This window comes from Hydractinia symbiolongicarpus, chromosome 6 (assembly GCF_029227915.1).
Source record: "Hydractinia symbiolongicarpus strain clone_291-10 chromosome 6, HSymV2.1, whole genome shotgun sequence".
Taxonomy (NCBI): Eukaryota; Metazoa; Cnidaria; class Hydrozoa; order Anthoathecata; family Hydractiniidae; genus Hydractinia; species Hydractinia symbiolongicarpus.
In genome coordinates this window covers 23,456,555-23,467,328 of record NC_079880.1, presented here as the reverse complement: position 1 = coordinate 23,467,328, position 10,774 = coordinate 23,456,555, and the positions used below count along the sequence as shown (strand labels likewise).

The window sequence follows — 10,774 nt, the reverse complement described above, 5'->3', positions numbered from 1 at the left end:
TAGGTTACAAGACGTAACAAAATATCAAACAAAAAAGTTATAGAAATAAGTTAAACAGGAGGGATTTTCGACCCTGTTTAACTTTTTTAAAAAAACACAACTCTTATTCAGGGTCATAAATAAGAAGTTTAAGTTTTGCCAAAACGGTACAATAAAATAGCAGAACAAAAGGGGAAGGGATATCTTTAAACTTTATTGTCCTAGATTGGGTAAGAACACAACTTATGCAGAAGTGATTTCAATATTAACTTCTCATTTCATATTGTTAACCCTATTCGGTCCGGGGTATTTCGAACATATTATAAGCTAGGGAGATGGATGAGAGAGGCGGACTCCGCACTCCGCCTTCAAACCTTTTGACAGGCTTGGTACACTTATAATAAGTCATGAAAGAAACAAAATGGCAGAAATAATTGCACAAATTTTTCTGTGACGTCGTCGGAAGCTTTGTGTAATAAACCACTATCTGTTAAATTTTGTGAGGGTTAACGACCCGTAAAAAAGTTGGTCATAATTCTGCGAACCTGTCCGCTTGTAGAAATTCTGTAAAACACAAGATCAAAGAAACCGTAATCTGTATAGTAAAACAAACAATTTATATCTATATTAAGAATAAAAAAAGAGGAACAAAAATGACCATTCCGTGTTATGTAAATGAGTATTCTATACTGAAGAAGTAATTGTTTTTATCGTAATCTTAATCCGATCTGATAGTACTTTTGATTTTAACAATAATCCCGAAATGCAAATACGGCGAAAGAATGTGGCGAAAAGAGACTGGAGCGGAGTAAAATATCTATTACTGTGGAAAGTTTATCATTTCTTGAACATGATAGTTTAGTAGGCGACGTTTCGGGAGATCCTTCTCCCATCATCGGGCATCGATGATGGGAGAAGGATCTCCCGAAAAACTACCAAGATTTGAAATTCACAATGGAAATTGGAGGTGATAAACTCTGTTTCCTTGACCTACAGATGTCATTGAAAGATAACAAAATCAGTACAACTGTTTACAGTAAACCCACAGATGCTCATTTATATCTTCACGCAACATCCTGCCACAATAAAAGTTCTATTAGAGGTATATCAAAAGGTATTGCATTACGTCTTCGTCGGATCTGCAGTAACAATACTGATTATAATGAGAAATCAAACAAGTATTGTGGTTATTTAACAAAAAGAGGTTATAATAAAAGTTTTATTAAGAAAACATTTCAACATATAGGAACAATATCACGCTTTGATGCTAGGAAAAAGATTACCCGCAATAATTCTGAAACAAGAGTTATCTTCTCCACAAAGTTCAACCCTAGAGGACCCGACATTAAAACCATTGTCCAGACCCACATGCCCATTATTAGTAATCATCCAGACTTGTCGCGGCTGTTTCCAGAAAACAGTATATTGGTTGCATATGAAAGAGAGAATAACTTAAGGGATTTAATATTACGTGCTGATCCTTACAACATCAAGTCCGATTTATCAAGCGACAATGCAGCAGGTTATGTGAAATGTAAAAATAAAAAATGCGACTCCTGCAAGAATTATGTAATTGAAACCACTTTTATAGTATCAAAAGCAACTGGCAGGAAATTTAAAATTCGTCGCGAAAGCAGTTGCAGTTCAAAAAACGTTATATACGTTGCTTTTTGTAAATTATGTGGTAAGCCGGGTGTTGGATCAACCGTTGCTTGGAAGCCTCGACTTTCAAATTACAAATCCCACATTAAAAAGAAGATACCATCTTGCAAAGTTTTGAAACATTTTATTGATGAATGCCCTGATGCCTCCGTGCAAAATATTGGGTTTATTATAGTTGATGTTGTGAACAATGGAGAGAATTTAACAAACAGGCAAATTGATAGTTTGCTACGTTTAAAATTCTGGATAGGGATACTCGTCACACAACATTAGGGACTTAATGGTTCTCATGACTGGAATAGAACTAAAAGAACAGAAAAATGCAAGTTGTAGAAACCATTAACACATTCGCAAATCAATTAAGGATCGAAATATTATAATCACCCGCTATTTTTAAAATGACATACATTTTCAATTATTGTTTAACGTCTAAACACTTTTTTTCACATATTTCTTAACTCGCTACCCCATATTTGTTGGCTGAAACAAAGCTCAGTGAATAAATGAAATAATATTATGTTTTTTTTTATTTCCAAACAAAAAATTGTATACAAATCCCACAATATTCATGATGGAAATAGTCGCTTAGTTTCTTCTTGTTCAATGCTACTTCACGCTTTCTTCATTCTAAAATTAAATGTCAAAACATAGTTACATTAACGATAACAAAGTTTAAAACTAAATGTCTCCGGTAAAATATATTTTACAATGGCACTTCAAGATTCTGGGAAAATACACATTTCTGATCTCCATAGTTGTGTCTACCATTCTGGATTTTACGCAAAGTAGTTTCCGCCTTTTTATTGCTTTTGTAAAATAACGCCATGCATCAATGCGGCTTAAAGATACATTAACCTGATATAAAAACAATTATTCAACTTGTTCATTTTAAAAATGTGGACATTTCTAAATTTTATGGGAGCAGTTACAAGTTGCTTTCTGATCTAGATAACATAAGTTAAATTTATATACTTAAGATCTCCGTAGGTTTGTCCCCCATTTTAAGTTCCGCTGTTATCAATACGATGAAAGGTATTCCCGCGCTTCCAGCTGCTTGGAAGAGGATACGTAAAATATGGCGGGGCTAAAAACAAAATTTTTTAAAAATCTGATGCAAACGATTCCATGTTTTAGAATAGCTTTCCTGACAAAATCAAATCAAAATTCTTATACTTACGACCACCGTAGGTTTGTCCTCCATTTTGTGTTCCCTTGTTTCCAATATGACCAAAGTAATTTCCGCTGTTCGAGCTGCTTGGAAAAGAAAGCGGAAAATATGGCGCGGCTAAAAACCAAAAATTTTTCAAAAATCTGATGTAAACAATTCCATGTTTTAAAAAGGCTTTCTTGATGAAACAATATCAAAATTCTTGTACTTACGATCACCGTAGGTTTGTCCTCCATTTTGTGTTCCTTTGTTTCCAATATGACCAAAGTAATTTCCGCTGTTCGAGCTGCTTGGAAAAGGAAGCGGAAAATATGGCGCGGCTAAAAACAAATTTTTTCAAAAATCTGATGTAAACAATTCCATGTTTTAAAATGGCTTTTTTGATGAAACAATATCAAAATTCTTGTACTTACGATCACCGTAGGTTTGTCCTCCATTTTGTGTTCCTTTGTTTCCAATATGACCAAAGTAATTTCCGCTGTTCGAGCTGGTTGGAAGAGGAAGCGGAAAATATGGCGCGGCTAAAAACAAGTTTTTTCAAAAATCTGATGTAAACAATTCCATGTTTTAAAATGGTTTTCCTGACGAAATAAAATCAAAATTCTTATACTTACGATCACCGTAGGTTTGTCCTCCATTTTGTGTTCCCTTGTTTCCAATATGACCAAAGTAATTTCCGCTGTTTGTATCCCTCGTGTGAGAGTAAAGCGGGGCTAAAAGGAGTTTTTTAAGCAGTTATTAGCTAGATTTTTCTTTCATTTTTTATGAGAGTTGAGAAAGTTGATATTTTGCTCCCTAGTAAATTTGTGTAGCTTTATGTCTAGAAGAAATGAATTTCCAACAAGCATTTTATCCATTTTAAATGTGGTCAGTGGCAATAAATTGATAATGCATGAAATTTATGTATACAATCTTACCTGCAAAGTATGCCCCACAAAGCGCAAAGCTTAGGGTCATAAATAAAATTTGCTGCATCTATAAAAAAGAGAAGGATGATTGCAATTACGAATTTGTGAATTAAGATTTGCCTATGTACAAGATTTTTCAATCTTACCTTGATACGCTTCCTTCAACTGCCGAAGTTGACTGAACACTGAACAAAATTTTTGGTATATATAGATATTTTACTCCGCTCCAGTCTCTTTTCGCCACATTCTTTCGCCGTATTTGCATTTCGGGATTATTGTTAAAATCAAATGTTCTCAGATCGGATTACGATAAAAACAATTACCTCTTCAATATAGAATACTCATTTACATAACACGAAATGGTCATTTTTGTTCCTCTTTTTTTATACTTAATATAGATATAAAATGTTTGTTTTACTATATAGATTACGGTTTATTTGAGCTTGTGTTTTACAGAATTTCTACAAGCGGACAGGTTCGCAGAACTATGACCAACTTTTTTACGGGTCGTTAACCCTCACAAAATTTAAGAGATAGTGGTTTATTACACAAAGCTTCCGACGACGTCACAGAAAAATTTGTGCAATTATTTCTGCCATTTTGTTTCTTTCATGACTTATAATATGTTCGAAATACCCCGTACCGAATAGGGTTAACAATATGAAATGAGAAGTTAATATTGAAATCACTTCTGCATAAGTTGTGTTCTTTCCCAATCTAGGACAATAAAGTTTAAAGATATCCCTTCCCCTTTTGTTCTGTTTTTTTATTGTACCGTTTTGGTAAAGCTTAAACTTCTTATTTATGACCCTGAATAAGAGTTGTGTTTTTTTAAAAAAGTTAAACAGGGTCGCAAATCCCTCCTGTTTAACTTATTTCTATAACTTTTTTGTTTGATATTTTGTTACGTCTTGTAGCCTATATTTAGTCTTTTTTTATATTTAGCATTTATTTCTTCCAAAGAATATTTTTGGAAAAATATGCCGAAGTTGAGTTGCCTCGATTTATTTAGGTTAATTGTTTTCACAAGATTTAGGTTACTTCTTAGTAAGTATTGATACATTATTTTTGTTTCTCACTGACAAAAACCAAGCAATTATAAAAATACTGTCATACAAAATTATACCAACTTCAGTAAATTTGATGACGCCATTAGTAAATATGCTGACAAGTGCAATGTTTTTTATCACGTTGTTACTTAAAGTCTAGGCAACATATTTCCTAAGTTTAATGTTTATTGAACAACAACTTTAGAAATTACAGAGTAGGGGCAAATCAGCACTCTGCTGCCTGCATTGAGGAGCCCCACAAAATCCCAGCATTAATACGGTGCAATAAAAGCGCCACAAGTTGTAGCTATCTTAGTAAGTGAACATTTTTTCGTTTCTGTGATATACAGGAAATGTACTCTGTATTGCTAATCAAAATTTATGTTTTGATACTTTATAATTTCTATCCAATCTTTTAATTCTTCGAGAGGAATTGAAGCACAATGTTTAGTACTTACTTTTTTGAAAACAAGGCCTAGTTTTTATTATTAGAAAGTATAATACCGAATTCAGTTTTGATATGACGAGCGCAATGATCAATACCGAATTCAGTTTTGATATGACGAGCGCAATGATCAGATTACTTTGAATTATTATCTATAAAAATAGAATCATGTTTTGAATTGTGCATGCCTCATTAAGCATTCGGAGTTCATAATGTAACGTTAGTCAACCTAAATGTTTCATGCTTCATTACTTTTCAGCAATACCAATAGAATATATTTCCTTGAATTAAATTTCATTGTGTGATCTGGTAAATTAAAAAAGGTGTTAGGTGTTTATGCTTTTAATTATGGTCATCTGTTATTAATTTTCAGTGATATATACATTAAGAAGAAGGTCCTCATTTTTCTTCAACATTTTGAAATAAGCAACAGTCTTGGTTTTAGCGCCCTCGACTCGTCTAAGGCCATCTCAGGTAGTTTTTGTCACGTCACCCTTTAGTTATATACTTTAAAACTTATAAAGTGTTCAACGAATTTCACATCGTATTACTATTTTTGACACAAAATTATAATGAATTTCTTTTTTGCTGTTAATAAAATGTATTTTACACATTAATGTTGAACTTCTCACCATAATACACTGAAAAATAAAAGCTTTGGTCAAAGCGATAGTACAAAATCTACTTTTACAGTGAATAAGTGTGTGTGAACAAAAAATCATGTAAACTCATGCCTTGGTATTGGGGATCTATTAACATCAATGTTGCCAAGTGATCCGTGATCTTTATTTAATACGTAGTGCAAAAGTATATGTACACCTACAAACGCATATTTTACCACAATTCCATGTTATTGGCAAAGTGTCACTTTTTCAATTAAAACATATTTCTTTAAACGATAAGAGGGCGCTTGATCAAGACGAGATGTTTACTTTAAAATCTTTATTACAGTTTGCTGCTTGCTCTTAATGACTGGGAGACATGAGCAGGGCGGAATTTTGATACAGGAATACGGAGTTAACAATTTTTTCATTCTAGAACACGGTTTAGTATGTTTTCAAGTAAATAGCTTCTAACACAAGTATTGCAGCAAAGTATTGAGGCATGAAACATTTAGGTTGACTAACAATAAGTTAGTGATCTCTGAGTGCCTAATGAGGCATGCTCAACTCACAATAATTTAATTTGATTTTAATGATGATTATGCGTGTAAAGGTAATAATAATATTGTGTGAAACTTATTACTAACTTAATTGACTCTCTGAAAAGACAAGATTCCTAATTCTTTAAAAAGGAAAATAAATTATGTGATAAAGTTCTTTTCCAATTAAAGTTTTAATTCAACACAATGTTCACTATCTGTCAGAAAATATACGAAATATAGGTTGTTTCATGGACATAAACTTTGTGGAAGATGTTGTTTGCTTACTTTTTCTCGAAGTGGACAAAGAGCTTTACTTGACCATTATTCTTAGGAGGGCAGGCTTCGAGTATATACATATATACAAAGTCAGGAATGTGCTAACTGCATTTTGCACAATGTCAGCGCCACGAAACAATCCGTTCTACGTGTTAAAGACCTGAAATAATTAAGCATTTTAGACGTACTGTGTCTGCGAGAAATAGTGAGTTTTAGATTTTTTTTAACCCCAACATATTTAAATTAATAAAATACACTAACACACAAAAACATAGCATATATGGCTTGTATACTTCCGTAAAATATGGTGATTCTTAAATATGTAAGTGTAATAAGTAATTTAGAATGCAGTTAAGAATAACTTTCGTTTCACAACTGTTTTAATATTTATGGATAAATTTTTTTTTAGGCTTGATAGTATGAGTTAATAAAAAATAACGTTCAAATAATACATAAAATTACCTGTATTTGCTTTAAAATACAAAACTTCACGTCTAAAGAAAATGGATGTTGTTGTCATCATTGAGGTTGTTTCAGAAAAGGTTTAAATAAATGTTCGGAGATAGTATATAATACAATGCCAAAATTAGTGCTTCTTAAGGCTCTTAATAATATTAGTGAATGAAAAATACCTTTGGCTTTGTGCTTGATTTATGTTCTAAAAAAAATTGATAATTGTGGTTAGGAAATGTAAAACATTACAGATATATTGGAAATTGTTTTTACTGTCTATCTTCGTAAATCTCTTATAATATCATCAGCCTTCAAAAATGCTGTATATATGAACATCGATTATGTTTTATTCCTATGAAAATCACTTATAATGCAAACATTAAAACAATTAGTGATATGATTTACATAAGTTATTATCTGAGTTCACATCCATCACATCCATAGCATCCATAACATGCTTAACATTCATTGCAGATATATAATTAATAATTGCCTCAAAAAGAAACATTAAAAATTATTTCTTTTTTTTCTTGCATCGTGGAAATAAAGTTAAGTCACCACCTGCGCAAATTTTAAAAACAATTTGTACTTTTCAAATAAAAAACAGTGCTTTCAATTCTGTTGTCTTGGCCACAAAAAGTAGTGATCTATATTTTATATGGTTAGCTTCATTAATTCCAAAAAATATACCCTGTTAATTTTTTTCCAGGTGGGACAACTAGACGGTTCTAGAGCGTTAAAAGCTTCCATTTGAGCTGCAGAAACCCTTTGGAATTCTGTTCAATAGGGAACAACTGTTATGTGGGATTGAACCCATATGAATATGAAGTTAAGCTCTACCGACTGAACTACCTACCAATCCCCTAAAGAAGACAACCCTCAAAGTAAACAGAGTTGCAGGACTTTATTTAATTATATCAAGCATATTGTATCTAGTAAACACTTTTTGAGCACTATATCCCAAAGAATGATATATATATTTGTAGCTTGGAAATTTAGCTTTAAATATCGTCCCTCGAAGCCCCACTTGTTTTAATGTTTTTCGAGACTTTACTATATATATAATATACTATATACAATTGCTTTCTATTTTTTTTTAGATTGCGTAGAAGGAGATCCGGAGATGCTATCTTTCAATACACGAGATAAAAAGAAGAAAGCGAAACTTCATACCGCACATACATAATACACTTGTGTGAGTAACCATGTGAGTCCACGACATGCAAAGTACGGGTCAATTTTTTACGGCGTGGCGTTACGCTTAAATTTACCGATTTAAAAAAAGGCAAATCAGGGTTTTTTATTTAAACATTAATTCTCTTTTCTTATTCCTTTAAAAAATAAAACTCTTTTTCTTTATTTTATTAAAACTAATTTTTATTCTATTTTTAAATCTTTCTATTTGCTTTTTTTGCTTTAAAAGCCCCGTTGGTTGTTATAAATAGAATAATTTATTTTTACCCCCGGTTTACCACTTGCGTGTCGTATCTCACGGAAACAAGTTGTTTATCAACTGAAGAACGAAAACACAAGCGATAAAGAAGGTTGTCTCTGTTTCAAAAAATTCCTGGAAAAAGTGATTTCAAACAATGTTCACTTATCATGAGGTTAGATTAAGCTTACTGATCTTCAATATTTTCCATTTTGTGTCCGGGTACCGAGGTTGCTTTCGACTATCGAAGTCGAATATGAATAATTCAAATCTAAAATGTAAAAAAGAAACCGTTTCATAAATATTTTTTAAGAAGAAAAACTTACGATGATATAACATCACAAAGAGAATTGATTAAAAATGTATCAAACAATTGTACACGCTTCCAATTCGTTCTCTTTGGGATCAGGCCAAGTTTAGTAATCGAAGTAAAAACTGATTGTTTGGATTAAATATAAAAAAAAATTGTCAGCAGCTATAGCAATATATAACCAGCTTTATTTTATTAAGGCACTATATATTTTTTGGCCACAAGGATAGTATTTGTCAAGAAAATTAAGGATCTTTTTTTTGTAAGAATACACTCTAAAAATCTAAGATTGATTGTTTGTTCTAACATAATTTTTCTGTCCAAGCAATAGGACGTTTACATGTAGTAGAAATTGTCATTAGCTATATTAACTTATAACAGGGTTTATTTTTAGGACATGCATTTTGAGGCCATGATCATGCTAAGAAGATATTAAGAATAATGAGGATAGGATTTGACAATCAAGTAAAGAGCATGAAGGCTTAAACAAAAAAACACACACTATTCTTATAAAATACAGCGTGTATATGTCCTAGAGAAGAACTTTATACAAAATGTAAAAAGTAATTTTTCCGTTGTTGTTGTTTTTAACGCTACGAAATAGTGGAAGTTTTTTAAACGTTAATGTAAACAAAGTTAAATCAATGTTTACATCTGTTACGTGACCGTTTGAAATATTATTCGATTTTTAAATTCGAAAACGTTGCATTGTTATCATGCACGTCACATTTGAGCTTTGGAGGGTTGCTGTATGCAATAGACTAAATAGTTCTTTTGGTATGATGCATTAGAAACTGTACATTATGGATATTTTGCAATAACTTTTTGTGTGACTTAACGATTTTTTCTAATGTCTGGATACTATTGTCTCTGGTGCACTTCTACAAAGCAAGTATATAATTTTAGATTTAGCTTTTTACATAAGCGTTGTTAGACACCTTCGATTTTGTTAGACAATTTGCATTTTTGTTTTACTTTTATTTTTAATCGGGTATAAATATAATGCAGATTGTGAGCAAACCCTGCCAAAGGTTGACACAAAATGTGAAAAATAAACAATGCATTATGCCTCTGGCAAAGTTTTTTATCTAAGGTGGAAAAAATGGATGGCAAGGATAAATTATAATGCAACAAAACGTTTTTTATATATTGCATTTTGGTCCTTCGCATACCGACGGTCTCCCACAAAAGTTTAATCAAAATGTAAAAGATGAGAGGTTAACGACAAAATCAAAGGTTTCAAAATTTAGTTATTTTGGTGCATATGTCTACTGCATATGCCCTCTAAAACAATATTTTAATTTAAAATGCCAAAGAAAAACAGTTTGCAACAAAAATCAATTATTTCACAAAATTAACATAAAATGTCAAAAAAAGTTTCAATTGTAAAACAACAAAAATCAGTTCTATCAGTATATGTCATGCCATTGTCTCTTCACAAAGTGTTCACCTTAAAGTTTCACAAGCCACAACCTGTAAGGTATTTTGGTCTATTTCATACCATTCTGTCCCAAGTAATTTATATAAAATGTGAGAATTGAGTGGTAAAACAGAAATTTGCAAAATTAAGTTTTTTTTATATGCATGTTGTATATTATATGCCTTCTACAACAATAAGTTAATTCAAAATGTCAAGAAGAGGAAAAAATAGCTTACAAAGAGTATAAAATGGAAATCAACAAAGTAGCTCTTTTGGTGTATTGAATATGGTTATACGCACAAAAGTTTACACTAAATGTAAAAAAAAAATTGTTGTGCTCCGGCGGGATTTGTGTTTATTGTCAGCCGATACGACGATCAACAACTGCGCAAACTCCCTGCACCGCCCAGGTCCACTACTTAATTGTCAACTCAATTTCTAATGGCACGACTTTAACCCGGTATATCGAAAGGCCTAGAAGTGCTAAACACTTCAAGTAGTGGAGACCTAAAAGCATTCACAAAACAC

At 32.0% G+C, this 10,774-nt stretch overlaps 1 protein-coding gene across 1 annotated transcript; it reads right to left on the bottom strand.

The window, feature by feature from the left end:
- Positions 1 to 2,613: 2,613 nt before the first annotated feature.
- Positions 2,614 to 7,297, bottom strand: LOC130647722 (uncharacterized). Its single transcript, XM_057453677.1, has 8 exons — positions 7,264 to 7,297; positions 7,094 to 7,125; positions 3,727 to 3,784; positions 3,424 to 3,522; positions 3,223 to 3,330; positions 3,022 to 3,129; positions 2,819 to 2,926; positions 2,614 to 2,725 (listed from the first exon to the last, which is right to left on the bottom strand). Exons 3-8 carry the CDS (start codon positions 3,782 to 3,784, stop codon positions 2,643 to 2,645), a joined length of 564 nt encoding a protein of 187 aa, XP_057309660.1. The 5' UTR covers positions 7,094 to 7,125; positions 7,264 to 7,297; the 3' UTR covers positions 2,614 to 2,642.
- Between the last annotated feature and the right edge of the window lie 3,477 nt (positions 7,298 to 10,774).

Bases quoted from the DNA above. Each gene is read 5' to 3' on its own strand.
- LOC130647722 (XM_057453677.1), bottom strand. From the start codon at position 3,784: ATGCAGCAAATTTTATTTATGACCCTAAGCTTTGCGCTTTGTGGGGCA. The intron at 3,523-3,726 runs GTAAGATTGTAT...AACTCCTTTTAG, and splicing joins TTGTGGGGCATACTTTGCAG to CCCCGCTTTACTCTCACACG. The intron at 2,927-3,021 runs GTAAGTACAAGA...TTTGGTTTTTAG, and splicing joins AGGACAAACCTACGGTGATC to CCGCGCCATATTTTCCGCTT.